This window comes from Eleutherodactylus coqui, chromosome 8 (assembly GCF_035609145.1).
Source record: "Eleutherodactylus coqui strain aEleCoq1 chromosome 8, aEleCoq1.hap1, whole genome shotgun sequence".
NCBI lineage: Eukaryota > Metazoa > Chordata > Amphibia > Anura > Eleutherodactylidae > Eleutherodactylus > Eleutherodactylus coqui.
The window spans coordinates 117,989,307-118,017,190 of NC_089844.1; the positions used below are offsets into that span (position 1 = coordinate 117,989,307).

The 27,884-nt window shown below is 41.4% G+C and overlaps 1 protein-coding gene across 1 annotated transcript in view; it reads left to right on the top strand.

Annotated features, from left to right (window-relative positions):
• The window catches only part of DNAH3 (dynein axonemal heavy chain 3), a 379,066-nt gene that overhangs the window by 130,097 nt on the left and 221,085 nt on the right, over nt 1-27,884 (top strand). Inside the window, exons 15-16 of the mRNA XM_066576291.1 lie at nt 3,148-3,271; nt 24,811-24,964. Of these exons, the coding sequence (XP_066432388.1) occupies nt 3,148-3,271; nt 24,811-24,964 (278 nt within the window). The remainder of the gene's footprint in view (nt 1-3,147; nt 3,272-24,810; nt 24,965-27,884) is intronic.

Here is a 27,884-nt window from a genome sequence, read left to right on the forward strand (position 1 = left end):
CAAGGCAAAATCTACGCTAGCTTAGATTTGATTTTCCGGTGCACAGACGGCATGCGCCTCCTGATAAATTTGAGGAAAAAACATAAACAGTATTCCAGCTCTCAGGGTTTCCAAGAAAAGAAAGAGAAGGAAAGTAATTCCAAAGGGACAGTAATGGTTGTTCTGACTCCACAGGGGAATAGTGGAACACAGCCATGTAGCCCTTTTTGATGTGCTGTATCACTAGGGCCTATTAGTCAGTAAATGCACTCACTGCCAAATGTACACGCTGACACCAATTCCAGCCATGTACTTTATCTGTTTACTAGTTATTAGTATTAATTACAGTACCAATGTTTCTGGTGGCGCAATGTGCCACTTACTAATATAATTATATATATATATATATATATATATATATATACAGTATATATATATATATATATATACTGTATATATATATATATATAGTGAAAGGGATTGGAGTTGGTCAAACTATTTTCTTGCAAATAGTAAAGTCTTGGCATTATTTACAGTTTTGCTGATCATTGCAAACAGCTATGAAAAAGAAAACTTCAGTGAATGTACAAAACAGCGATAGGCTGCCTGTCCACGGGCGGGTTTGAATTGCGTTCCCTGCTGCGATAATCCGGCCACGGGTAACACAGTGAAAGCTCTCTATAGCGTTGCTATGGAGAGCGCTTCCCCCCTGTCCACAAGAACCATTGCGATTCTCCGCTCGCGGATGGCAATTCGCAGCATGCTGCGAATTTACCGCGATTCTTCGCGGTCAGCCGATCTGACAGATAGGCTAACGGCGGAAATCTGCCTGACGGCTCCTGCTCCTGGGCGGCGGTATCCCACGGCGGCGGGATTTTTTTTTTCGTAAAAAAAAAAATCAAATATATATATATATTTACCTGTCGCTGCCGTGTCCCCTGCGGGGATGAAGAACACATCTGCCACATGTGGCAAATGTTTTTTTCATCCCCGCGCGGAATAAAGAATTCCCTGCTGCACCTGTCACAGACGTGACAGATGCGTCAAAGGAATTCTTCATCCCCGCGGGCAATAAAGAATTCCCTACCGCAGCTATCACAGATGACAGCTGCGGTAGAGGATCCAGCTGCCGGCACCTCTTACTTGTTTTTCAGGGAAGGGCTTTAAATATATGCACTTCTCTGCAAAACAAGCAAAGTAGTGTAAAAAAAAAAAACTTATACACCTCTCTTCAGCTGCTGGTGCTCAGCCACGTCCTGTCTACGCTGTCCCCGACTCTGCAATGCAGTTCTTTGAGCAGGTGGGAAATTAAAATCCCCGGCTGCTGAAAGAGCTGCTTCTGATTGGCTGAGCACCTCAGCCAATCACTGGCAGCTCTCGTCTGTCATTTATTTAGCAAGAACTGCCTGTGATGAGGTGCTTAGTCAATCAGAAGCAGCTCTTTCACCAGGCGGGGATTTATCGACAAAGAGGTTGTCGATAATTTTAAAAGGTTATTCAGGGTTTTTACTATTGATAAACTATCCTCAGGATAGGTCATTAATAATTGATCAGTGAAGGTCTGCTGATTAGGATCCTGGACGATCAGCTGATTGTCCAGTCAGGACAACACTGGAAACACATAACGCTGTCCATATTACAGCAGCCAAAGTTGGAAGGGCAGGCATATCTCCCATTGAATTCAGTGAAAACTGTACTCGTAGTACCAACCTGGCCCACTGCACCTTTAACAGCACTATCTGCTTCCTGTTCTGTCTGCACTGACAGTGGGCCTGGTGTACAGCTTACCGGCAGGGATCCCAAGTAGCAGACCTCCACAAATCAACTATTAATGACTGATCCTCAGAATAGGTCATCAATAGCAAAAGTAATGGATTACTCATTTAATTAAAAAAACTAGACAGTTAATAAAAGTATAAAATAAAGAAAAAAAAAACACTATTCACCTTTTAATGCCCCCATCCTGCTTGATCCAGTGATCTGGTGCCCACTGCTCCAGTTCTGGAAGCTCCAGCATCAGTCGCATGCCATCTTTTGTTCATGTAACTTCTGTGCTTATCACTGGCCTTGCGGTCATTTGTGCATAGATGACAGGTAAATTCGTCAGAGACTTCCAGGACTGGACCGATATAGCTAGATTGAGGGAGGAATTTAAAAGTCTGAGTACGGTTTTCCTTATTTTATACCATCATTCACTGCCTGGAAAAGCCCTTCAAAGCTTATACTTTTTGTTTACTAAGGTTCATACACAGACACTTGGTTTCTGCACATTTTATTCTGAAGCTTTAACTTAATGTACTTTTTTTGCTGTTATTTGATTTGTTGGAGAAAATATATTAGAGCAGTGACAGTACAATTATATATGTGTCTAATACCACAGGCTGCAGGATAGCAGTCCAGAGGCTATGGAAATTGTTAAAACGGTCTCCAATATTCTATGCAGGAAGAGAAATCTCTCCAGGGAACTACATACCAGAAACTATGATAATGTTATTAGCCACATAATACTAAAGGTTACATCATAATAAAGGTTAGAGAGCATTTCCTTCTGAAATAAAAAAATATATACCAATAATAGGACATGAGTTGTTCTCTTCTTGTCTTTTTCATGTATTTAACCATTCCTTAGTCTCATATATAAGTTTCTAGCAAAGCCAAATGACAACTAAATGGGCAGTCATACTTCGCAATCTTCTAAATTAGGCTGGGCTCGCATGACGGTGTGAGCCGGCGTGCCGCGCCAGAGGAATGATATGCATACTTGCTGTGTGCCGCTAAGCTCCATGCACTATCTTGATGTGTATGTGCGCATAATTCACACCAAGATAGAGCATGCTGCGATTTTGTTACACACGAGTAATAAAAGCTAGTGTGAGTGGCCCAATACCAATCAATGGACTATTGGTATTGCGTGTCACACACATGAAAATTGCACACGCGACGCTCAATGGCAATAAGCCTGTTTGAGAGCGGCCTAATGAAATGATTTATGTCCTGCTCCCACATCACAACAACTTGATAGTGGATGACTAGAGAAGGCGCCAATGTTCTCTAATATTTCTTCATTTCTTTCTAAACAGAAGCTCAAATGACGTATGTTGTATCTAATTATTTTTTTATTCAATAATATTAAGTTATGTATGAGTCATTGCTTTTATTTCCATGCAGATGATGACCTGAAGTTGAACAGCGCTGTATTTCATTGGCCGGAGCAGATAGAAACAGTATTTGAAATCAATAACAACCGTTTAATGGCCAGGAGAGACCAGGCTGAAGATGAGCTGCGAAAAAGGTAAAATGATCCAAATCAATATCTTTTTAATCAAAGATGCAATGTAGGTAGGAAAGGCAGGCAGCTATTCATACCAGGGAAGTCCATGATCCTCCTTTCTGATTAGTAGCACTGGACCCCTTGCCGCCTGGGGCAGGGAGCTTGATGCTTGCTTGCCATCGCTATCTTCTTTCCATCAACTTGGGTTGATTCTTCATTCTCTTTTTGCTAACATAGAGCCTGTAAGTGGAAGGTATACAAGATCCCAACAATCTGTAACGTAAGAGATGCAGCCAACGTGATTTGGGCTTTACAAGTAGTTGAGTTCAGGCTTAAACTTAATGTGCCACTCTAGGTGTACTCTTTCACCCTTCAAGAATCTGTGGTGATGTAGGATACTGTAATGTACTGTGAGGTCCGTACTTACACTATTGACCTTGGTAATGGGTGTTGCCACTCTTATCCTGGTGGGTGGTGTGTGGGCAGAGCACACAGTCATCCAGACTTTAGTATTTCACATAGGGAAACATTCCCACGATATTTTTCACTGCTTCGTGGGATTCCATCTGGGGGTTACATCACAGGTGCCAAAATAGTATTGTAGCGGAGCCAACTGTTATTGGTGAAATGGGCGCCACTTCAGTGTCCATTTGACAAGGGCTCCATTAGTTTGGGTTATATTTACGTAGTATTGCAGTCAACTACACAATTATATGCTCCAGATATAACAGAAATGAATGGAACCCTTGTTGAATGAACACCGAAATTGTGTCCGCTTCACTAATGGCAGTGAACAGTTCCATTCGTTTCCATTTGGGGCTTCTGTTATTCCATCACAATGCTGTTTTCGGCATCTGAGACAGAATCCCCAGATGGAAAATGCTGTGGGAACGCTCCCTAATTATTCAAGTGAAGTTCCCTGATCCTTACCAGTCCTTACCAGCAGTCCAATCACTTTGACAACTAACAAGTGAGCTCAGCGCTCGATTTTCACCTGTTGTGCCTTTCAGCTACTGCCAGTTATTGTAGGTGCTGCTACCTGGTGTGCTGTGTGTCTGATACCTGTTCTGAACCCCAAATACCTGCAGGAAACAGGAATACAGGTGGGGAAGCAGAACAGAATGGGAAATCAGCGATTCCTGGTGTGCTGATTCCTGAATTCTGACTTTGGATTTGCCTGACTACCCGTTTTGCCTTCCAGTCCGGTACCTGTAGTCCTCCAGGTGTTTGACACTGCTTTGTCTTGACTCTGACCTTCTGGATTGTTTATCTGTTTTTATTGTTTACTTCACCAATCAGCAGCAACTCTGGGAACATAGCCTGGGAATTGTAGCAGTGAAGGTCATATTCCTTAGTAAGTGGTTAAAAGGTGAAGACTTGTGGCCCCTGGAATCTGTTAGCCAGACTAGTCAGTGCCAAGCCTTGTTGTTGACTAACTGTTGCTGCACAGGGTATTCCTCCCTTGACAGTAACGTGACAGACGCATACCGACTTATTTACTAATTCTGTCTAAAAGTTAGACAGTGCAAATTTAGGACCAATTATTTACGATTGCTTAGTCTATCTCCCTTTCTACACGGTGGTGAGAACCTGCGCAGAACTTCCCTCCCTAGAGGAACCTTATTGTTAACAAACAAAGAGGTAGTAATTTGTCCCATAGGTCATGTGAAAAGAGCAACAAACACCAGACCCTTCTGTTCTGGGAGGTGAAAGTTAGAACCATAAAGGGGGTCCTATGTTGATTTTTGCTTTGTCTTTTTACTTTTTTCCATGTACCTCAGTAGGAGCTCTAAAAATAGTTACACTTTCTCATTATGACAGTTCAAAGTTCTTTGTGTATACTGTAAGTTTTCTTATTGCATCATAGCTTGTATTCCATTGAGACTAAAAGTACAGTACATATCCAGATAAATAAATCAGATTTGACAAGGAAAACGAGAGCAAAAGACCCAACAGTGCAGATCAGACAGGAACATTTGCAAGTGTAGAGTCTGGAGCAAGAACATTAAAGGCTCAAAGTTAAAAGACATGAGAAATAGATTGATATGTGGTTGGAAGTCAACATTCGACCCTTAATATTCAGCCAAGTATATCAGTTGCTTCTCAGCTCCATTTTCTAGTAATTATTACACAGGCAATGTTAAAGCAACATCACCAGCCCGCAACAGCTTTGATCAGCAGCGCTGCTGATCGGAGCTATTAACCCTTTAAATGCTGTGGTCAGTTCTGTCAGCAGCACATAAATGCCCCAATCAATATTGGGGCGTCACCCCATCACCAAGAAAAAATGTAATAAAAAGCGCTCAAAAAGTCATATGTACTCCGTAATAGTACCAATAGAAACTACAGGGTGTCCCACAAAAAATGATCCCTCTGGCAGCAGAATACAATTTTATTTTTTTTTGCAAAGATATTGTATAATTTAAAAGTAGTACAGTAAAAAACAAACTATATAAATTTGGTATCGTAGTAATCGTACTGACCCATGGAATAAAGTTATCATGCCATTCTGCTGTAGTGTCTACACCGTAGAAACAAAACTCATCTCCCAAATATGGCATAATTTTGTTCCTTTTTCCATTTCACACTACTTACAATTTTTAAAAATGTTTTCAGTTCATTAGGGTGGGTTCACACGAGCGTGTTTTTGTGCGTACTTAGGTGCGTACATACGTCCGCACCTAGGTATAAGCAAAAACATGCGTGAACACAGCTGCGTGCTTGTTGTCAATGGAGCCACAGCTGCTGCCGGCGGCTCCATTAAAAAAAACAATGCTCTGCCGCCCCCCTGCATTTTTTGTCAGGGAAGGGCTTTACATTTAAGCCCTTCCCTTAAAAAGAAACATTTTAGTGCAAAAAAAGAGAAAACTTTCCTTTCCGCCGCTGCCTTGGCCCCCGCGGGCATGAAGAACACATCTGCCGCATGCGGTAGAGAATCCTGCTGCCAGCATCCCCGTCAGTTGGCTTTTCAGGGAAGGGCTTCATAAGCCCTTCCCTGAAAAGCTATTTTAAAAAGTGTATAAAAAAAAAATCAATACTCACCTCCCTTCAGCTGCCGGGGCTCAGCCGCGACTTCAGGCACTGTCCCCGGCTCCGTAGTTTTGAGCTATCAGCAGCCAGGGACAGCTGAGCTGAGCCCCGGCAGCTGTCAATGGCTTTTGCAAAGTACGGACACCATAGGGAATGCATTGTTGCAAATAGAAGCGTGTTTTTATGCTCGTGTGAACGCACCCTGAGGCCTTAGTCAGACGGGCGTTTTTTTCGCGTGATTTGCGCATGCGTCCGGCGATTTTTTTAAAACCATTGCTTTGCAATGGTATCGGACACATGAGCGCTTTTTATGCGCTCGTCCGATAAATTATAGAACAGAAATCGCAGATCGCACCTATCTGTGATCTGCGATTCCTGTTCTCTTCTCTATATGCGCTCAATGGGGCCGGCGGCAGCAGCACCGACCCCATTGAGAACATATAGAAGACAAATCATTCTTCTCTGCCACAGCTGTAACAGCGGTGGCAGAGAAGAACGATGTTTGCCCATTGAATTCAATGGAGCCGGCAATGCAGCCGGCTCTATTGAAAGCAATGCGCTGCAGGCGAGCGCAGGATGAATTGTCGGGAAGGGCTTAAATATATAAGCCCTTCCCTGCAATTCATCCAGAAAAGTGTAAAAATAAAAAAAATCTATATACTCACCTGGTCCCGGCAGACGGACTTCAGAGCGGCCGGCCTGCAGTGGGTGTGAAGGGGGTGTGAGTCAGACTTGCCTCTGATTGGCTCAGCGCCGATTTCACGGTAAATTGCGATTTTGCGCGATCGCGATTTTAACATTACAAGTCCCATAGACCCCTGCAGAAAAAAAAACACTGTGAATTTCGCAGTGAAAAAAAACTGTAGTGGGTAGTCTTCCTTATATGGTACATTAAATAGTAGCATTGAAAAAAACAACTCGTCCCACAAATAACAGGCCCTCAGCTACGTGGATGGATAAATAAAACCGTTTTTTAGAGGTGGCAAGGAAAAAACGAAAATGGGGGATAAAAAGTCCTCGTCCATAATGGGTTAAGAATACGATCAGGGGTTTAGACAGATTTCCCTGTATATCTTTTATTTTGTGACAGTCCTTGTGCGCTCTGCATTGAACAGTTAAAGTTAAAATAGGCAAGAAACGCCGCAAGGAGTAGGGATGGATGACAAATGACAGATTATTTTTGTAATGTACCAAACTTGTTAACCGTGATATTTCAAGGAATCCCATTGTGACTAGAAGCCTCTTCAGTGTCCTCAGCACTGAAATCTTCCAGACGACAATCTAAGGAATTGTATTATTATTATTTTTTTATCAGGTTGAGAATAGCAGAGCTACAGTACAAGACGTAATTGAAAGTAAAACCTTGGTATTTGTCCAGAAATAGGATCACAGCAATTACTTTTCTATTTGTTTTTTTCTTTCTTAGGTTTGTACCTGGATTTTTGAACCCTGGGGGTCTAGTGAGTAATACAGTGTGTTTTGCAGAATAGAAAGAAAGAAACATGTCTTTTAGCTGTAAAACTAGGCCCAGTGGTGCTCCCTACTGTGTCAAATCAGACTATAATAATGAGATAAAGCTGTAGAGCAGACAGGGTATTTTTTTCCTCTTTCTAAAAAGTCTAAAATAAAAATGGAGGTCTTAATCTTACTTAAAAACATACTACCATTGTGTGTACACAGCTCCTCTGCAGACCTATGTGCACCAAGTTGACACTATAGCTATTGTAGTTACTGCTCCATAGTTACAGACTACAAATGAACCCCTGTAGTTTGATCCAGCAGCCATATATATATGTATTTCTTACCTACTTCTTCTTAATGTCGGAGAAGTACAGGGGGATTTTTATTATTCACACTCAGCATGTTGTATATCCCACACAAGAGTTTCAAGATGCTTTTTCTCACAGAAATCACAGCTTGCACAGCCCTGTTGGTGATGAGCAGGGGTTCATATCTGTGTGGGAGGCTTAGTACAAGGCCTGTTACACAGATTCATTCAAAAATTCTGGATGAAATAGCGTAGCATAATAGTGGACAGCATAATGGAAGCCGGACGGTCCCCACTATAGTCAGTCAGGTCTGGTCAGTTCTGTCATAGGACGGATCTGCTTAAGTAGTCATTCTATTTTTGTAGGAAACCCAAATGGAACCCTTAAATGGGTTGTACAAACATAGAAACCTCGTCTGTCAGGGTCTAATTGCTGAGACCCCTACGATACTGAGAACGTAGTTCTCAAAGGACCCCTGAAGGATTAAGCAGCGGTCACACATGCACACTGCTAACTATTAAAGTGTAATGCCAGAGATGGCTAATCTGTATACTCAGCTGAATGGCAGCATGAATGTGTGACCACCGCTCCATTCATAGGGGACCTTCAGGAACCCCATTTTCTGGATCAGTGCGGGTTACAGAAGTCAGAGCCCCACCGATCAGAAAGTTATCCGCTTTCAGGTGGATAGAGGATAACTTTATATTTTGGCACAACCCCTCTAATGCTGGTGTGAACCAGGCTTTTACCTCTTCACCCTCTCTGACATACACGTACATGACAGAGGTGTGGGGTAGGTATATCTGCTAGGTGCTGTCTGTTTCTAACAGCTGACACATGCTGCAAAGTGCTGCAATTGGCGCTTACTCCAATTGTGGCTATTTGACAGCTTATGTGCTGAGTCAGTCCTAATGGCAGCATGTAAATGGTCAGCTAAGGGTGCACCCCACTCACCATTGGAACCATGTGATGTCATTACCGAATGCCAATAGTTGCTATAGAAACCATGGGTCTAATAAAGATTTGCAAGGCTGCCATGGCAGGGATTAATACGTGAATGTGAAAAATACAATATACTATAATACTAAAGTATTGCAGTATGACAGAAGTGATCAAATGATCACAAGTTCAAGTTCCCTGAGGGGACTAAAAAGAAATGTAAAGACCGTGGAGAAGTTTGGCTTCTGGGCCCCATTAAATCAGCTATCCTTCCTCTGTACTCATCGCCATCAGCAAGAGACTTCTCTGGTTGCATATTGCCCTCATTTGTCATCTATAATGGTACAAGGCAGGGGTGCCCCCTCTCTCTTTAATATTCACTCTCCTCATGGAACTGTTAGTAGAACAGATCAGATGTAATAAAGACATATACAGAATCAAAATAACTTCTCAAGAACACAAAATAGGCCTGTACACAGATGATGTTATTTTAGCAATCACAAACCCTATCACCTGTCTTAAACAAGCCCAAGCTACTCTAGCCCATTTTGGTGAAGTTTCATACTATAAAGTGAATAATGCAAAATTACAGCTGCTAAATATTAGAATAGATGCTAAAACTAAGCAAATTATAACAGATTCATTCCTATTCGCATGGAATGAGCACTCCATACCTTATTTAGGTATCAACATAACGTACCCCAGCTCTCTTAGTTTTGCAAAAAATTATCTGCCGCTTCTTAACTATATTCTGCAAATCTTAAATAATTTTCGCAAACCCTTTATATCTTGGCTCTCAGATTAGCAGCAGTTAAGATGATGTTCTTACTACGAATCTTATATATCTTTAGAACGGTAGCGATTCCTATGACAGCAACCTTCCTTTCTAAACTTCAATCTATCATCAATAAATCTATTTAGCGAGGAGCCCATGCCAGAATTAAATTCTCCAACCTAAAGAAACCATATGAGTTAGGAGGCATGAGGGCACCCAACGTCAAGAGATATTTTGCTGCTCCTATATTAGATCAAACCCAGTGGTGGGTTGCCCCATTGCGTAAAAAATGGGTTTCCATAGAGACCACGGTATTAGATGCCCAGATGCCCCCTTGACTGCCCTTCTCGGGGCTAGGCCTCCCTCTTTGCTGACACACACTTTTCCGAGCCTTCAAGTCTCGATCCAAACCTGGAACCAATTGGTTCTCTACATCTTCCGCGGTGGTCCCGATCTTGGTCCTCCCCTTACGATTTCTTTCATCCATGCCCTCAGACTTTGATTTCAGGGTGTGGGAGGCATTAGGCATTAAAAAAATTGGAGATCTGTATAAAGATAATGTTGTGCTGGACTTCTATACATTGAGACAGACATTTAATCTTCCTAGTAGGTTGGGTTTTGCCCATCTAAGATTGAAATATGTTTTACAAACCCTAGATGTGCACAGGCCAGTATTCCTCAAGGCGGCTTTCACTTTTTTCTCACTTCCATCAAGTGTCACTGGTGGCATATCCACATTTTATGATGATTCGTTCTCTTTGGACTCTCAGAGTAAGTCTGCACAAATGTTGTTGTGGGAAATAGACTTTAAGCAGCAATTCAGTTTGAAGGAGTCTGGACCAAGAAAGTCTTGCACGGTATTGCCCACTGGAGTCCTCGCAGAAGATATTTCTGCATCGGTACCTGATGCCAGCGAGACTGGCTAGAATGAATAAAGATGTCCCTGAGTCATGTTGAAAGGGGTGTGGCTTGAAGGGCACTTACATCCACATGTGGTGGTCTTGCCCGGTTATACCCTCCTTTTGGAATGTGGTCTTCGACTTAATTTATTCTGTGCCATGCCAATTTTTTTTTTAAATGCGAATAAATTGTCCCCTTCCTATTCAGTTCTCACCTCGCACATCATCCTAGCATCATGGTTAATGATTGCTAGACAGTGGAGATCGGGGGAGGCCCCCTTGATATCTGAGGTCAAAAATGTGGTGAATAAACCTATCACCTGGACAAAAAAATTTTTACGCAGATATATTAATAAGTCTTTATGGATGGCAACCTGGATGGATTTTATGGTGTTAAACCCCTCATAGTTGAGGTCCGTGGAGCTGCAGGATGTGCTGACAGTAAGGGACTGCCCGCACTGTGTTTGTCAGATGCAGGTACAAGGATGCTTGCATGTATCTAACAGATCCCGCAGGTTACTCATGCATGGGCCTCTTCTCCCTAGACAATCAGACTTTGAAACCTGCTTTAGGCCTCGGTCAGACGGGCGTTTTTTTGTGCGATTTGCGCATGCGTCCGGCGATTTTATAGAACCATTGCTTTGCAATGGTATCGGACACATGAGCGCTTTTTATGCGCTCGTCCGATTAATTATAGAACAGAAATCGCAGATCGCACCTATCTGCGATCTGCATTTCCTGTTCTTCTCTATATGCGCTCAATGGGGCCGGCGGCAGCAGCGCCGACCCCATTGAGAACATATACTAGACAAATCATTCTCCTCTGCCACAGCTGTAACAGCTGTGGCAGAGAAGAATGATGTTTGCCCATTGAATTCAATGGAGCCGGCAATACAGCCGGCTCCATTGAAAGCAATGGGCTGCCGGCGAGCGCGGGATGAATTTTCGGGAAGGGCTTAAAAATATAAGCCCTTCCCTGAAAATCATCCAAAACTGTGTAAAAAGTAAAAAAAAAAATATATACTCACCTTGTCCTGGCAGACGGAGTTCAGCCGCGGCCAGCCGGCAGTTCTCCTGAACTGCTGTGAGTAGTATTCAGCAGCCGGGGATTTAAAATCCCCGCCTGCTGAATGAGCTGCCTCTGATTGGTCACAGCCCTCACCAATCAGAGGCAGCTCTCACTCACCCATTCATGAATTCATGAATGGGCGAGTGAGTGCTGCCTCTGATTGGCTCAGCGCAGGGACCAATCAGGGGCAGCTCTCAGCTGTCATTCAGCTGAGAGCTGCCCCTGATTGGTCCCTGCGCTGAGCCAATCAGAGGCAGCACTCACTCACCCATTCATGAATTCATGAATGGGTGAGTGAGAGCTGCCTCTGATTGGCTCAGCGCAGGGACCAATCAGAGGCAGCTCATTCAGCAGGCGGGGATTTTAAATCCCCGGCTGCTGAATACTACTCACAGCAGTTCAGGAGAACTGCCGGCCGGCCGCGGCTGAACTCCGTCTGCCGGGACAAGGTGAGTATATATTTTTTTTTACTTTTTACACAGTTTTGGATGATTTTCAGGGAAGGGCTTATATTTTTAAGCCCTTCCCGAAAATTCATCGTGAGATCGTCCGCAGCCCATTGCTTTCAATGGAGCCGGCTGTATTGCCGGCTCCATTGAATTCAATGCGCTGGACAGCGCTGCACTGCTCCAGCCCGTTTCTAATGAAACGCGGCTAGGAGCAGATTTTTCGGGCGATTTTTCGGCCCCGGTCACGCGATTTGCGGATGCGCATCCGTCATGCGATCTGCAAATCGCGGCAAAAAACGCCCGTGTGACCGAGGCCTTATAATGTATATGCCAATTTTGATTTGTGTACCCGATTTTGGAATTGTGCCTCTTTTTGTTCAAGTATGATTTCTTTGTATGGAAAAATGCTCTTTAATAAAAATACAATTATTGAAGAAAAAAATAAATGTAAAGGGAATGTAAAATTTTTAAAAATAAAAAAATTATAGATATTAATATTTTTTTTAAAAGTCTCACTTTTCCCAAAAAACGATTTAAACAGTAACAGATAAATATAATTGGTATTGTCGTATCCAAAAAAGCCCAAACTATCTAAGTATCACATTATTATCTCACTTGATGGATGGTGTAAAAAAAAAAAGCGTAATTCCAGAATTGTGTCTTGTGGTCACCTTGTCTCTTGATAAAAATTAACTAAAAACTGATCAAAAAGTCATGTGCTTTCAAAAGTGGTAGAAATAAAAGCTAGAGCTCTTGCACACTTCCATTGAGGGAAAAATAAAAAAGTGACAGGGCTGTGAATATGACAACTAAAAGCATTTTTCTTTTTAATAAATAGGTTTTTAATTTTGTTACAAAAGTAAAACAAAAAATTATAAATATAGCATTGCCATAATGCTACATAGTATTGCAATAAAATGAAGTTAACAAGTCATTTATAGCGCATCATGAATGCTGCAAAAGCAAAAAAACTCCAGAAAAAGGGCACATTTGCAGTTTTTATATTTTACCATACTTAAAAATGTTTAGGTTTTCCAATACACTGTATGGTACATCAAATGGTACATTAAAATATACAATTCGGATTCTTGTCGTTTTCTAACACAGTTCAACTTCAAGATTGGCCCGGGACTCAAAAGAGAAGATTATATTATAGCTTGCTTTTCAGCCATATTTTTTCCCCCTCTTTCTCTCACTCCCTGAATCTGCTTAATTGCATGCAGCCTTTGTTGTGCATTGATGAGGCTGTGATACATTCTGAACTTTGTAAATTTCAAATAAAAATTTACAGTAAAAAAAAATAAAATTATATATATATATATATATATATATACACCAGTTCGGCCCGCAAAAAACAAGCCTTCATACAGCTGTGTCAATGGAAAAAAGCTATAGCTCTTGGAAATCAGGGATTGAGAAACAAAAACCTGAAAAATAGCCTGTAGTTAAAGGGTTAAAGAGGAAGGCAGGCGATATACACAGACTAAAACTGGGAGTGAAAGCACATGCTTTACGGAATGGAGCTCTGTACTTGTATATCCACAAGCAGTCAGGTCGCAGAACCTTGCTATTAGAAGTGGAAAGTGGAAACAAAAATTTCAGAAGGAAAGTAGTGGAGCAAGAGACATCGATCACAAATTAAAATGTTTCTACACAAATGCCCAGAGCATGGGAAACAAACATGGAGAATTGGAGCTCCTAACACAAAAAGAGAAATCTGATGTCATAGGCATCACGAAAACTTGGTGGGATAATACACATGATTGGAATGCATAAGAAACAGACCTAAAAAAAGGGTAGGAGGTGTCGCATTGTATGTTAGGAAAACATTCATCTCCACCGAGGTTCAAGCTTGAGAGGATGGGAGTTCTGTAGAAATTGTTTGGGTAAGATTACAAGGAGAGAACAACAGAAAGGACACCATTGTAGGCATTTACTATAGGCCACCTGGATAAGCAAAAGATATGGATGAACTCTTTCTACATCAGATGGCAAAGCGCTCAAAAAAGCATGACATAGTGATCATGGGAGATTTAACTATCCAGACATTTGTTGGGAATCTCTCTCAGGTAGATTAATGAATCCAACAAATTCTTATCTGTTCTTGCTGACAGCTTTATCTTCCAAAAGGTAGAAGAGAAAACAAGGGGATCTGCTATCTCGGACCTAATTCTCACCAACAGGTAGGTAATGGTTGAGGAAGGAAGATCATGCTATCTTTGAATTTTGGATAAAAAAAGGAGGAAGACCTAAGACTCAGACCTCAAGGTTGGATTTCAGAAAGGCGGGTTATAATGAACACAGAAAGAGGATAGGAAGAATCCAATAGCTGGATGTTCTTCAGAACAGAAATATTTTAGAGGGTTGGGAAATATTGTGAAATGAGATTCTCAAAGCACAATCGTTAACAATCCCTAAAAGAAGGAAGAAAGGGAAGCATTTAAAGAGACCAGGATAGATTAACACAGAACTTGCACACATGTTAAAAAGGAAAAAAAATATGTTTATCAAATGGAAAGAGGGGGAAATATCTAAAGAAGAATGTAATGCGGTCTGCAGGAACTGTAGGGCAAGTGTCAGAAGGGCTAAAGCTGATAATAAATTGATGTTGCAACAGAGGCCAAAAGCAATAAAAAGGATTTGGGGGGTATATCAAAAGCAAAAGAAAAGTCAAAGAAGCTATCGGATGCTTACAGGATGAAAATGGTGAATTGGGTAAGAATAATGTTGAGAAGGCCAAACTTTTAAATTCCTATATTATATCTGTTTTCTCTCAGAAAGTAGATGGAACATCAACTGACCTTCCCTGTGCTATTGGGGGAATAAAAAATGCAGTCTATCTATAAGCAGAGAGATGGTGAGGGAACACCTAGCTAACTTATATGAATTCAAGTCTCAAGGTCCAGATGAATTACATCCTAGGATACTAAAGGAAGCAGCAGAGGTAATTCCTAAACCACTTGCCATAATCTTTGAAAATTCCTGGAGAACAGGAGAAGTCCCAGAAGATTGGACAAGGGCAAATGTTGTCCCTATCTTCAAAAAAGGGAAGAAGGTGGATCCAGGAAACTACAGGCCTGTGAGCCTGACTTCAATACTGGGAAAGATCTTTGAACAAATTATTAAACAGCATGTATGCAAGTACTTGGATAAAAATTGAGTAATTAACCAGAGCCAGCATGGGTTTGTGACAAACAAGTCATGCCAGACGAATATAATTTCCTTCTATGACAGAATCACCAACTGGGTTGATCAGAGAGATGCGGTGGATATATCTTGACTTTCGTAAAGCATTTGACAAAGTATCTCATACCATACTTATTGAAAAATGACCAAATATGGAATTAACAAGGCAACTGTTAGGTGGATTCACAACTGGCTGAGTGATCGTACTCAAAGAGTGGACATAAATGGCTGCACATCCAAGTGGAATAATGTATCAAGTGGGGTACCACAAGGCTCTGTCCCGAGCTCAGTGTTGTTCAACATTTTTACAAATGATCTAGAGGAGGGAAATTATTAGGAAACTGATCAAATTTGCTGACCACACAAAGCTAGGAGGGATAGCTAACACTAGAGAAGAGAGGGAGAGTATTCAAAAGGATCTAGAAAAGCTTAAACAGTGGGCGGCAACTAGCAAAATGGTATTTAACAAGGAGAAATGCAAAGTTCTACATCTGAGTAAGAAAAATGAAAAAAGCACATACAGAATGGAAGGAATTGGGCTAAGCAGCAGCACATGTGAAAAAGACTTGGGTGTACCAATTGATCATAAACTGAACATGAGTCAACAATGTGATGCAGCAGCCAAAAAGGAAAATACAATTCTGGGATGTATTAAGAGAAGTATAGAGTCTAGATCACAGAGGTAATTATCCCCCTCTACTCTTCCTTTGTCAGACCTCATCAGGAATGCTGTATCCAGTTCTGGGCATTCCGCTTTAGAAAAGACATAGACAAACTGGAGCAATTTCAGAGAAGAGTTACCAAGATGGTGAGCGGTCTGCAAATTATGTCCTATGAGGAATGGTTAAAGGATTTGCGAATGTTTAGCTTGCAAAAAAGAAGGCTGAAAAGAGACTTAATAGCTGTCTACAAATATCTGAAGGGCTGTCACAGTGCAGAGGGATCAGCTCTATTCTCATTTGCACAAGAAAGGGCTAGAAGCAATGGGATGAAACTAAAAGGGAGGAGACACAGGTTAGATATTAGTAAAAACTTTCTGACAGTGAGAGGGATCAATAAGTGGAACAGGTTACCACGGGAGGTGGTGAGTTCTCCTTCAATAGAAGTGTTCAAACAAAGGCCGGACAAATATCTGTCTGGGATGATTTAGTGAATCCACTGAGCAGGGGGTTGGCCCAGATGACCCTGGAGGTCCTTTCCAACTCTACCATTCTATGATTATATTCTATGACTGACTCACCACTAATTCCCTAACTTCCCGGTGTCGTACAAACATGAGATTAGTCAGGAGCATACTTTAGCTCCTAAATAGGAAAAGTAAGGGGGTCACAACTCGATTATTCAATACTAAGTGCAAAAATATTGGCACCCCTGTGTAATGTACCTAATCTAATTCTTTAACTTCCTGATGTCGTACAAACATGAAATTTGGCACAACCATTCTTTGGGTCTTAAAAAGGAAAAGCAAAGGGGTCACAACTCGGTTATTCAATGCTAAGTGCAAAAGTAAGTGCACCCCTATGTAAAATAACTTCCCAGTGTCGTACAAGCGTAAAATTTGGCGCGAGCATTCATTAGGTCCTAAATGAAGAGAATGGGAGAGGTGACACATTCTGCAGAGGCACATCGGTATGTGCAGTCTGAGGAGAATCTAATGTTCCTCTATGTGTATACATATTTTATTCCTCGGTTCCTCTAAAGTAACCTTGAATTTCTAAAATTTTCGGTGCGAACAACAAGTAAACACCTATATCAAATTAACTGTGGTGAAGCCAGGTATATCAGCTATTATAATATAAGCAGATAATTATCGGGTATTATTATCGTTTTGTGACCAAACATTATATGTATTATTATATATACGAGAAGTTTGTTACATTTTATAGAAGGACTCTTTATATACTTTAGTACATAATGAGGGCAATTTTAAGTGATGGTAAACTGGGCAATTGCCTTGGCTCCTCCTAGATTCCAGTTTCAGTAATGTGTAAGCGCTTATGTACAGTGAGCTTTGTGCCCACAGAGAACTGTGCAGCTTGCAAGTCACCGCCACAGAGTGCTCTGTGTCTCCTGTTCTACACTCCTTATGGTGAGATTATGTGGACAATGTATGGTACTATTATTTGGCCATTACATGCTAGTTACGTGTTGGCAATATACAGTATCACATCGTTCTGAGACTTTTATATGGCGGTATAATATGATTGATTTATGAAGATACAATTTAGTGATTGTATGGCAGCATCATTTTATATATGTTGCTTTTGAAATGAGCAGAAAAGTTTTTGAGCAAAAGTGAGGAGAGGGTAGAGGGACCCTCTCTTCCCATAAAACCAGCCCTGTGTACAAACCAAACTATTTATTTACCATCTCATTTTGTGTATCTGTAGCACAACTTGTACTTATTGATTCAGCTGTGTACTTACTGTTCTGCTGTGCTGCAAGGCTTCTAGAGCAAATGCTGAGGATTAACAAGCAGTAAGAGATGTATTCTCTATTACACTGAAATGTTAGTTACAAGTGAAAATGTCTTTGGAAATGCTACTTAATTTCTCATAATGGAAGCATCACGTTGTTTGGCATCTATGGATCTGACCGTCTGGTGGAGCCTCTTTAGAGGTGAATTATCTTAAAGGGCTTGATGTAGTATTGCTTTAACCCCTTGAGTGGCAGGTTTCTTACCACTCTGTCGTGCCCACCAGGGCAGGTTTTTTAAAATGGTCTAATCATTGAATTTCAACTAATTTTGCAGTTGCGTCTCAAGAGCCATAACTTTTTCATTTTTCCATTGACATGGCCATATGAGGGCTTGTTTTTTGCGGAACAAGTTGTGATTTTTTAAACAGGGGGGAGGGAAAAAAAAATGGGGAAAAAAGAAAAAAAGGTGCCATGTCATTAAGGGGTTAAATAATGTATTAACTTCCTTCTCTGGGTCATTACGACGCATGGATACCACATGTGTGATTGTATTTTTGATTTTTTTTACAAAGTAAAGGGAGACAAGTGTTTTTATTATTTTTTTTATAATTTTTAAACTTTTTTTTTTTTTTTTATTTTTTTTTGTTGTCCCTTTAGGGGACTTCCACAGGGACCCATCAGGACCCCTGATCACATTCCGGGGGTCCGATGGTGACAGCCCTTTACATGCTGCAGTGACAGCCCTTTACATGCTGCTGTCACATAGACTGCAGCATGTAAAGGGTTAACACAGCAGAGATCGGAGGTTTTCTCTGATCTCTGCTGTAAGAGCTAGTACCTAGCTGTCCTCTGACAGCCAAGCACCAAGCTCTCCCTGCCACAGAGACCATCGGCTTGCTTCTGACAAGCCGATGGTCTCTATGGCAACCTGTAAACAAACCAGTGCAGGAGATTACGGCATATCTGCAATATCTTCTGCTGGTTTTTCAAAGCCCTTGTTTTGTTCTCTGTGGGTCTGTGCAGGCAGAGCACACTGTCACAGCTTGTGGCATTGTGCTCTGCAGCTCCCATAGTGATACATAGCCCGGAAATCTTCCGGGGTATATCACTATGGGCAGTGGAGCTCGTCCCGGAAATTTTCCGGGCGTGCCACTCAAGGGGTTAATAAAGCCACTAGCATAATAGCTGCCTGCTTAACTCATCACATCATAAGAGATGTCTGCGGGTTGTTTTTTGCGGCATGAGTTGTATTTTTCATGGGTGCTATTTAATGTACCATATAATGTACTGAAAAACTGTAAAAAAATTCTAAGTGGAGTGAAATGAAACAAACCTGAAATTCGACCATCTTTGGGTGCGTCTTGTTTCTACGACGTACACACTGCAACTAAAATGACCTGATAACTTTATTCTATGGGTCAGTGTGATTACTACAATATCAAACATATAGTTTTTTTTTGCTATACTACTTTTATTTTTTTCAAAGGTATTCAATTTTTAAAAATTATTATCTGTCGCCATGTTCTGACAGCTAGAACTTTTTTATCTTCCGTCGACATAATTGTGCGTGAGCTCATTTTGTACGGGACGTCCTGTAGTTTCTATTGGTACTATTCTGGAATACATACAGCTTGTTGACCGCTTTTTATTACATTTTTTTCTTGATGACGGAGTGACAGAAAAAGTGCAATTCTGTCGTTCTTTATTTTTTGTTTATGATGACATTTACCGTGCGGGGTGAAAAATGCGTTACTTTGATAGATCGGACTTTTACGGATGCAGCGATACCATATATGTTTTTTTGCTTTATTGTTTAGATTCTTTTATTATAAATATGTCAAAATGTTTTTTTTCATTGCTTTTCATTACTTTTTATTTTTTTTATAATTAGTAAAACTTTTTTAAACATATTTTTACTTTTTTTTAACCCCTATAGGTGAAAAGAACTTGCAATGCTTTGATCACTCCGGCGGTATGATGTTATGCCATAGCATTACATTATATCACGTTCTGACAGACATTCTATCAAGTCACGGCACAGGCATATCTTGATAGGCATCCCTGCATTGGCAGCCCTGGGGTATTTCAGAAGACCCCTGGCTGCAATGACAACCTCACTGCAACCCGCAATCTAATCCCAGGGGGCAATACGTGGCCCCCTGAAAATCAGTCGGGGCATTTAAAGGATTAACAGCTCCGATAAGCGGCACGGCTTATCTGAGCTGTTGTGGGTGGGTATCGGCTGTAAGAAACAGCCAGCACCCGCATTGTATGGAGCGGGATTGCCCGCCATAACCCTACATACGTACCCAAAGCCTGCAGGACATAACTGTATGTCCTGTAGCGTTAAGGGGTTAGGGACAGTTGTCTGAAATGTATTAGCAGTCACGGTGAATACTTTTACGCGGTTATCCTTTTAATGTTCCAGTTAAAGTGTGGCATTTTTATCCAGCTTCTTGGTGCGCTGGATTAGGCCGCTTTTACATCTGCGCTGGAACCTCTGTCTGGAAATTTCGTCGCAGATTTGGCAGAAAATGCCGAAAGAGAAAGAGCTGCATGCAGCACTTTTTCGGCCGGTAAAATGACAAACAGCTGAGCGGTAACCAAACAGACCCTATTATAGTCAATGGAGTCTGTTCCGCAGTAATCGGTTCCGACATAATACGGATCCATTAAGCCAGGAGATATCCCTCTCTACTCCCCAAAATGGAGCAGGAAAATGTGACATCCCCCCTGATGCAGATGTGAAAGCAGCCGTACCTATATATTTTTTTTTATTTTTTTTAATTATTCTTTATTTATTCAAGAAAGGCATGTACAAGTTCAACCGACAGGGTTGTAATAAACATTTGTTACAGAGAAAAATAGTTGAACATTGTTAATTGTTACAGAAGCAAAACGTTTCTTGATTATTTTTTTTAACGGAGGTTGGGATGGTGAAAGAGGTGAGGGTAGGAAGGGTGTGTGGAAGGGAGGAGGGGGGAGGGGGGGGGGGGGAGAACATCTATTATTATATTATAACCTCTAACTCCAAAAGAAAATCATGAGACGAGTGAGATATGCAAGTTCTGTTTGAATTAAATTGTAGCTAAAGAGACTGTATGCCATTTAGTGGGATGTAGAGGAGGGGGTGCCTGGCCATTGGCCCCATATTTTTTTGAATTGTTCGTGTGTTCTACATGACCAGCTTGTCATTTCTTCGAAGCGGCGAATTTCGTTTACCTTCGCTATCCATTCCGTGTAGGTGGGAGCTGTTGGTTGAAGCCATGCTAAAGGGATTATAACTTTCGCTGCTGATATGAGGTGAGTAATCAGATTGGTTTTTGAGGGCTTATAGGTTGCTGACGGTTTTGCTAAGAACACATGTTCTGGGTGGAGAGTAAATGATCTGCGGGTTATTTCGCGTATTTTATTTTCGACTTGGCTCCAAAAGGGCCTAATTCGGGGACATGACCACCATATGTGTATAAAGGAGCCTACATGCTCATTACATCTCCAGCACAGATTTGTGTTAGAAAGTTTATATGCGTAAAGCCACTCAGGGGTTTTATACCATCTAGTGATAAGCTTATAGTGGTTCTCTTGTAATTTGGTGCATCTAGAATATCTGTGTGAGTTGTTCAATATGAATTTCACCTCTTTGTCTGATAAGTTAATTCCGAGCTCCATCTCCCAGGATCTGATGTATGCTGGTCTAGATGTTTCTTGATGGGTTATGAATTTCTTTTTTAGGAGAGCTAATTTTCTACTTTGAGTGGTACGAGTTTCGACATTTTTCTCAAAATCTGTAAGAGGACGTGTCGATGGGAACTTTTTATTGAATTTGTCGAGGATTTTGGTTATGTGTAGGATTTGAAGTTGGTTGAGTCGAAGGCCCGGTATTGAAGCTAGCAGTTTTTCAGTTAGATGCGTGTTTTTGAGGTCTCGTTGGGACCAAAGGTCTGCTATTGAAAGTTTGTCTAGGTTAGTCCAGACCTGTTTAGTGTGTTTGTCTAAGTCCATATCGAGGTACTCTGGCACAAGGGATAAAGGCGCTATGGGGGATGGATGGGGAGCTATTTCTTTTTGAAGCGAAGCCCATGTTTCGCATATTCCTTTCAAGAGAAGGTTGTGGGGTTTTTTTTTAATGTGGGTTTTATGAGGGGGGCGCCATAGATCTCCTTTGAGGGATTTTCCATATGACGCTTGTGCTAGTGCACTTACAATTAGGTTTTTTGAGGGTTTGATTAATTCCAGCCATCTGTTGAGCTGTATTGCTTTATAATACTGTTCCATATCTGGGAGGTTTATGCCTCCATGCTCTTTTCTCTGGGCTAGGAGTTTATGTGAAAGCCTGGGTCTTCTACTGTTCCATAGGAATCTGGAGAGTGATGATTTAATGCGTTTGAAAAAGGAGCTTGGCAAGTGGATCGGTATCATTTGTAGTTTGTATAGTATTTTAGGTACGATATATGTTTGGATCAGATTTTTCCTGCCAAACCAAGTAAGGAATGGCAGGTCATATGTTCGAAGAAGTGCTATTATTTCTTCTGTTAGGGGAGCGAAGTTTTTATTATATAGGTTTTCTAGGTTTTTTGTTATACCTATATATTTTAACAATACAACTACACAGCAAGGTAATAAGACAGAAAACAACTTCAAATGTGACTATACAAAGAGAAAATGGAGTTCATATATCAACCTGTCATATACAAGTATACAGGAAAACACAGTCTAGCTGTGAAATACTGCACCATATACTTTCCAACTAGACTGTTGACACATATTTATACAGTAATTGCAGAATTCCAATTTTGACTGATTACCCTCATACATCTACATTTCCCCCAACCATAATGTCATTCCGTCTAGTCCTGTCACGGAAACTGACTAATAAATTCTGGAAGAGGGGTCAGTGACAGAGTGGGTGACACGTAGAACACATGGGGTTGGTTGCTAGACGTGCAGGACAATACAGCTGGTGGGGATAAAAATGGAACTGAGGCCTAAAGTCTTGCCCTAACTAAGCAGAGCAGTTGCCCTAAAAAGGAAAGAATAATCAAAGCAAATTCACAACAGACTAAGTCCAAAGTTCCTTGAAGGAATGCACAAACTACCTATAATCACTGAGCTTGACCTTGATACAAATGAATTACCAGCATGCTCTGGCAAGATGAGCCAGAATAAATTCCTTAAGAACGACACTGATGGGCTGAGGCAATAGACAGCCTAACAGCCCTATAACAGAAGGCCAATGATTCTCTCTCGGCATCTGGCACCAAATGGCACCGCGCATGTGCTCTGGTGCTCATGTGATCTGGTGCTGACACCGTGATGTCACACCGGACATGTGCATGCACCTGGAGCTTGGTGGTGATGGTCTGACACATAATAAGTAAGTCTAACATAATTTTACACCCTAAGCAGGGTCCACTTACCTAAAATGTATCCAGCTCATGTGGTCTAGTTGCTTGATGTCAGCCATCCTTTCACCAGATTATAAAGTTTTTAGGAAAACATCAATGCCCCAAAAATTTGTAGACCCACCGACCAAAAATGTATAGATTTGAGCTACATTCATTCAATCCTTTCAAGACTCTGTACCATGCTTAGTCACAGCAAGGACCTGGCTAGCCCACAGACGACCCTGTTTAATGAAGTGGAGACCGGCCATCATCACCTTGCTACCATATGGAGTATTTTACCATGGCACTGGCTTGACACTGCAGCCCTAGTCCACCTTTCCTAGAGCTTGCCCTACACTGACCTACTGTATATTAACCACAATGTGGAAAAACTATTAAAGGATCCAGCAACGAAATATCCATAAATCGTGAGTTTTAAAAATCCTAGAGGAACATGTCTAGGAAAAAGCTGTGCGTTTCAGGATGACTCCATACAGCTCTTCATTGAAGCTATGCGGAGTCAGCCTGAAGCGTGTAGCTTTATCCTAGACATGTTCTTCTATGGCTTTTAATCGTGTTTAAATAAAACTTGTCATTTTATGGATATTCCAGTGCTGGATCTTTTAACAGTTTTTCTACATTGTACTGGAGCTGGAGGACAGTCTGAAGGTTCCCTGCATTGGATTCAGTATACTTGGATGTGAACAAGATCACATATGGGTGAGCTGTTTCCAATATACTTTCTCTCAATACGGTATTAACCACAATGTCTGCACAGTCATTAGGATGATTGTCTCTTGAAATACTACCAAGTACCGTATGTAATGAAGTACCATGAGACATTCATCCTACGCTCTCTGATGCCACTTTATCTAGCTTCATGCCATATCTCCTGTGGAGGAGAACTTCAGTGCAAGAACAAATGCTCCTTCACTCCGTCTCCTAAAAGCAATCCACAGACTTTGTTTTGTATAGCTTTATTTGTATTATTATTTAATATCCAAACAGTTTGTGCATCATTTATCACTAATCAGTGCATTCCCTAATAAGGCTCTTTTCAGACTTCATCCTTAGCATCAGTTCTGTCTCTGTTTCTCTGTTCTCTACAGAAAACTGCATAAAGACTTGAACTAAGACGGAACTGGGGTGGAACAATAAGGTTCCATATATGAGATGGAAACCTCTTTGGTCTCGGTTTCACATGGTTTCCATCCCTGTCAGTTTTTAGAGCTAGACTGAAAAATGCTGAGGATGACATTTTTCCATCAAGCTTTAAAGACTAGGGAAAATTTTTAAAACTATTTCAAAACAAATATATATATAGGTTGTGTTGGAGATTTGGCACAAAATACTGAAAGAAAAGTTCTGCATGCAGGACTTTTTCATCCAGTAAAATGCCAAACAGCTGGGCAGAAACAAAACAGACCCCATTATAGTCAATGGGGTCCGTTCAGCGCTGTTCAGTTGCATCATAAGATGGATCCGTTCGACCAGGGGATTCCCCTGTCTTGCTCCTATAACAGAACAGAAAAGTGGAACCCCCGACGCAGATGTGAAAGCAGCCTAATACTGACTCATGAGTTGTTATATGTACTCCATAAGGAAACCATGAACTGAACACTCCACATCTTTTATTTGTTAGGCGCACAGATTTTGAGAAACTACTTAATGGCTACATGTCTGAAATCAATGCTTTTAAGAAAAAGGAGGCAATGACCATGGAAGAAATGAAAAATAATGTTGAAAAACTAAAAGAGTTGGACAAGAATTTGAATGCAGCCCTTATGGAGTTTGAGGTTGGTCATCTCCGCTTTGAACCTGTATCCACCATGTTGTATATAAACAATATAATGCAACTTTCGAAGAGTTTGATTACATGTTTATTAACAAGACACACACTTTACATTTTTGTCTGCATGTTAATACTTAATTATTTCCTTTTTCTTAAGTAGTTAAAGTGTAAGGGCAAGCAAGTAAACTTCTTGTTTCTGCTTGGGCTTAGCCTCAGTTCACATCTGTTAGGACTTAGGTAATAATTCTGTTTCTCTGTTGTGTTTTTGGAGCAGAGAAATGGAAATAAATGGATCCGTTTTTCCCCATTTCAGTGGAATTTTTTTTAAAAAGTGGAAAGCTTTCCATTTGCTTCCCTTCTGTGAGGCTTCCGATTTTTAAATAGAACAAATAGCACTGTAGGCTGCATTTTTTGAGATGGCTAGATGGATACATAGATATGAGAGAGATTCAGAGATAGATAGATAGATAGATAGATAGATAGATAGATAGATAGATAGATATGAGAGACATAGATATTAGATAGATAGATAGATAGATAGATAGATAGATAGATAGATAGATAGATAGATAGATAGATAGATAGGAGACCAGGCAAGATAGATAGACAGACATATAGAAAGACATACAGACAAGCAGATGGATAGATAGATACATACCCCCGGTGGCCGGACTACTTCTTTGATGAGGAGAGCAGCTGTGTCAGCAGGAGGGAAGAAGCAGGGAGATGACATCATCATCCCTGGTCCACTCGATGCTGTGCTGAACCGGTGAGTCTGTGTCTCTGTCCTCTCTGCTCCTTCGCCCATCCCCCCTCCTCTTCCCCTGTCGTCTCTCCAAGTCCTCCCCCCTCCCTTCTCCTACTCTCCTCTCTGGCTCGTGCTGTCGACCAGACCGCACTAAGCACGTGGCAGCCGACAGTGCAGGGCGAAGTGAACGTGTATGGTCAACGGCGGCCTCTGGGCCCCCTCAAGTGCAGGGGCCGGGTCGCCGCTGCGACCCCGGCACCCCCTGCTGGTACGCCTATGCTCCAAACACAGAACAGAGAAACCAGAATTATGATGAAGCCCCAATGTTCTATGAACATTCCTATTCACGCTCTTAGTGTTTACTATGTGTCCAGTAGCTGAATGCAGTGCTGTTATTTGTGCGTGGCAGGCTATGTGAATGCATATGGATGGAGGTTAGTGGAGCTTCCATTCAGTATGACATGTTCCATCAAACAAGTCAACAAACTACATCAAATGTAGTCTGCAAATGCATTTGAGATAGCTTACAATAACAATTGATTAAACAGTGCTGCCTGCTTGTAAGTTATGATATAACTACTTAAGCTGTCAACACACTTTAAATATCGCATCTGTGTTGTATTTACCCCATGAACATACACTCTCAGCTGTACGCGTGTTTTCATTTGGGAGAAGGAAATAAGGTTCACCTGGTTGGCATTCAAATGTCGGCTCCATTCCAGTTCTTCGGTTATACCACATGACCAGCACACTGATTCTCCAAATCACACAGCGCCTTCATTGCGGATTATAACTCTTTCTATGCATTTCTATGAGACTCTCATAGAAATGCAAAGAGGAACTGAGGTTCTGTGTGATTCGGAGAGTCAGAGTGTCATGTGGTGTAACCAAAGAACTGGAGCAGAGCTGATATTTCAGTAATAAAGACTTTACTGGATACATATTAGCAATGGACCAAATGATAAACAATTTTTCTCTGGCTTCTTTAAATTTGACCGAAGGGAGGGGTTACATTGTACCCTTATTAAGGCCCATTTACACCAGCAGATGATCACTCAAAGATCGCTCAAATGACAGTTTGAGTGGGAGTTTTGAGCAATCATTTTGCATAAAGTATTAAGTAGCTACTCAGCTACTTAAGTACCAATTAGGTATGCAAATGAAGCCTTTGCTGAATGCAGTTAATAGAGGTTATTATCTGCCCTCAGATCCTTTGTTCTCCATGGGGAAACAATGCTATCAGCACTCCCCATGGAGAACTTCTGATAAGAGTGAATGACGATTTTTAGGTTAGCTTGAATTTAACGATCAGCTAACAGTGCCCGAAAAGCACATGATGGGCACACATTTACACGCACCAATTTTCTCTAAAACGATGGCCGATTAGCGGGTTTTTTTTTTAAGCGATCATCGGCTGGTATAAATGGACTTTAACTCTCTTGGCTAATTGATTAGCAGCCATTAGTCTTTAACCCCTTCCCACTCCAGGGCATAAGTTTACGTTCTGGCAGCGCGGTACTTCCCGCAACAGGGCGTAAACTTACGTCCTGGGGATAGCGCGAGATCACTTATGATCTCGCACTATCCCGCAGCGGGAGCCGGCTGTCAGTCATAGCCGGCCTTCCGCTGCAACAGCAGGGGGGCATCAGAGATGCGCGCCCCCCCCCCCCCCCCGCTGTTAACTCCTTCCTTGCCGTGTTCTATGTAGATCACGGCATGGGAGGGGTTCACAGAGGGAGCGCGCTCCCTCTGTGACGTCACCGGGCTCTCGCAATATAATTGCAGAGAGCCCGGCTGGTTGCCATGGCAACAGGATGCCAGACACTAGCGTCCTGTATTGCCATAGCCTGTGATCGCTGTATAAGCGATAAGGCATGGCAGGGCAGTAGCCCTGTCATGCCTTATCACAACGATCACCAGTGCTGTACTGTAAGTGCCCCAGAGGGACACAAATTGTGTAAAAAAAAAAAAAGAAAAGAAACATGAATAAAAAAGAAAAATGTAAAAAAAAGGTAAAAAACCCCTTTTTTATGCTTTTTCTTACATTAGCATAAAAAAAAGTTTAAAAAAATAAAAACACCACATATTTGGTATTGTCATGTCCGTAACGACGCGTACAATAAGCTGCACATGCTTTTCACTGCGCACGGGAAAAAGTGTTTAAAAAACGCTAAAA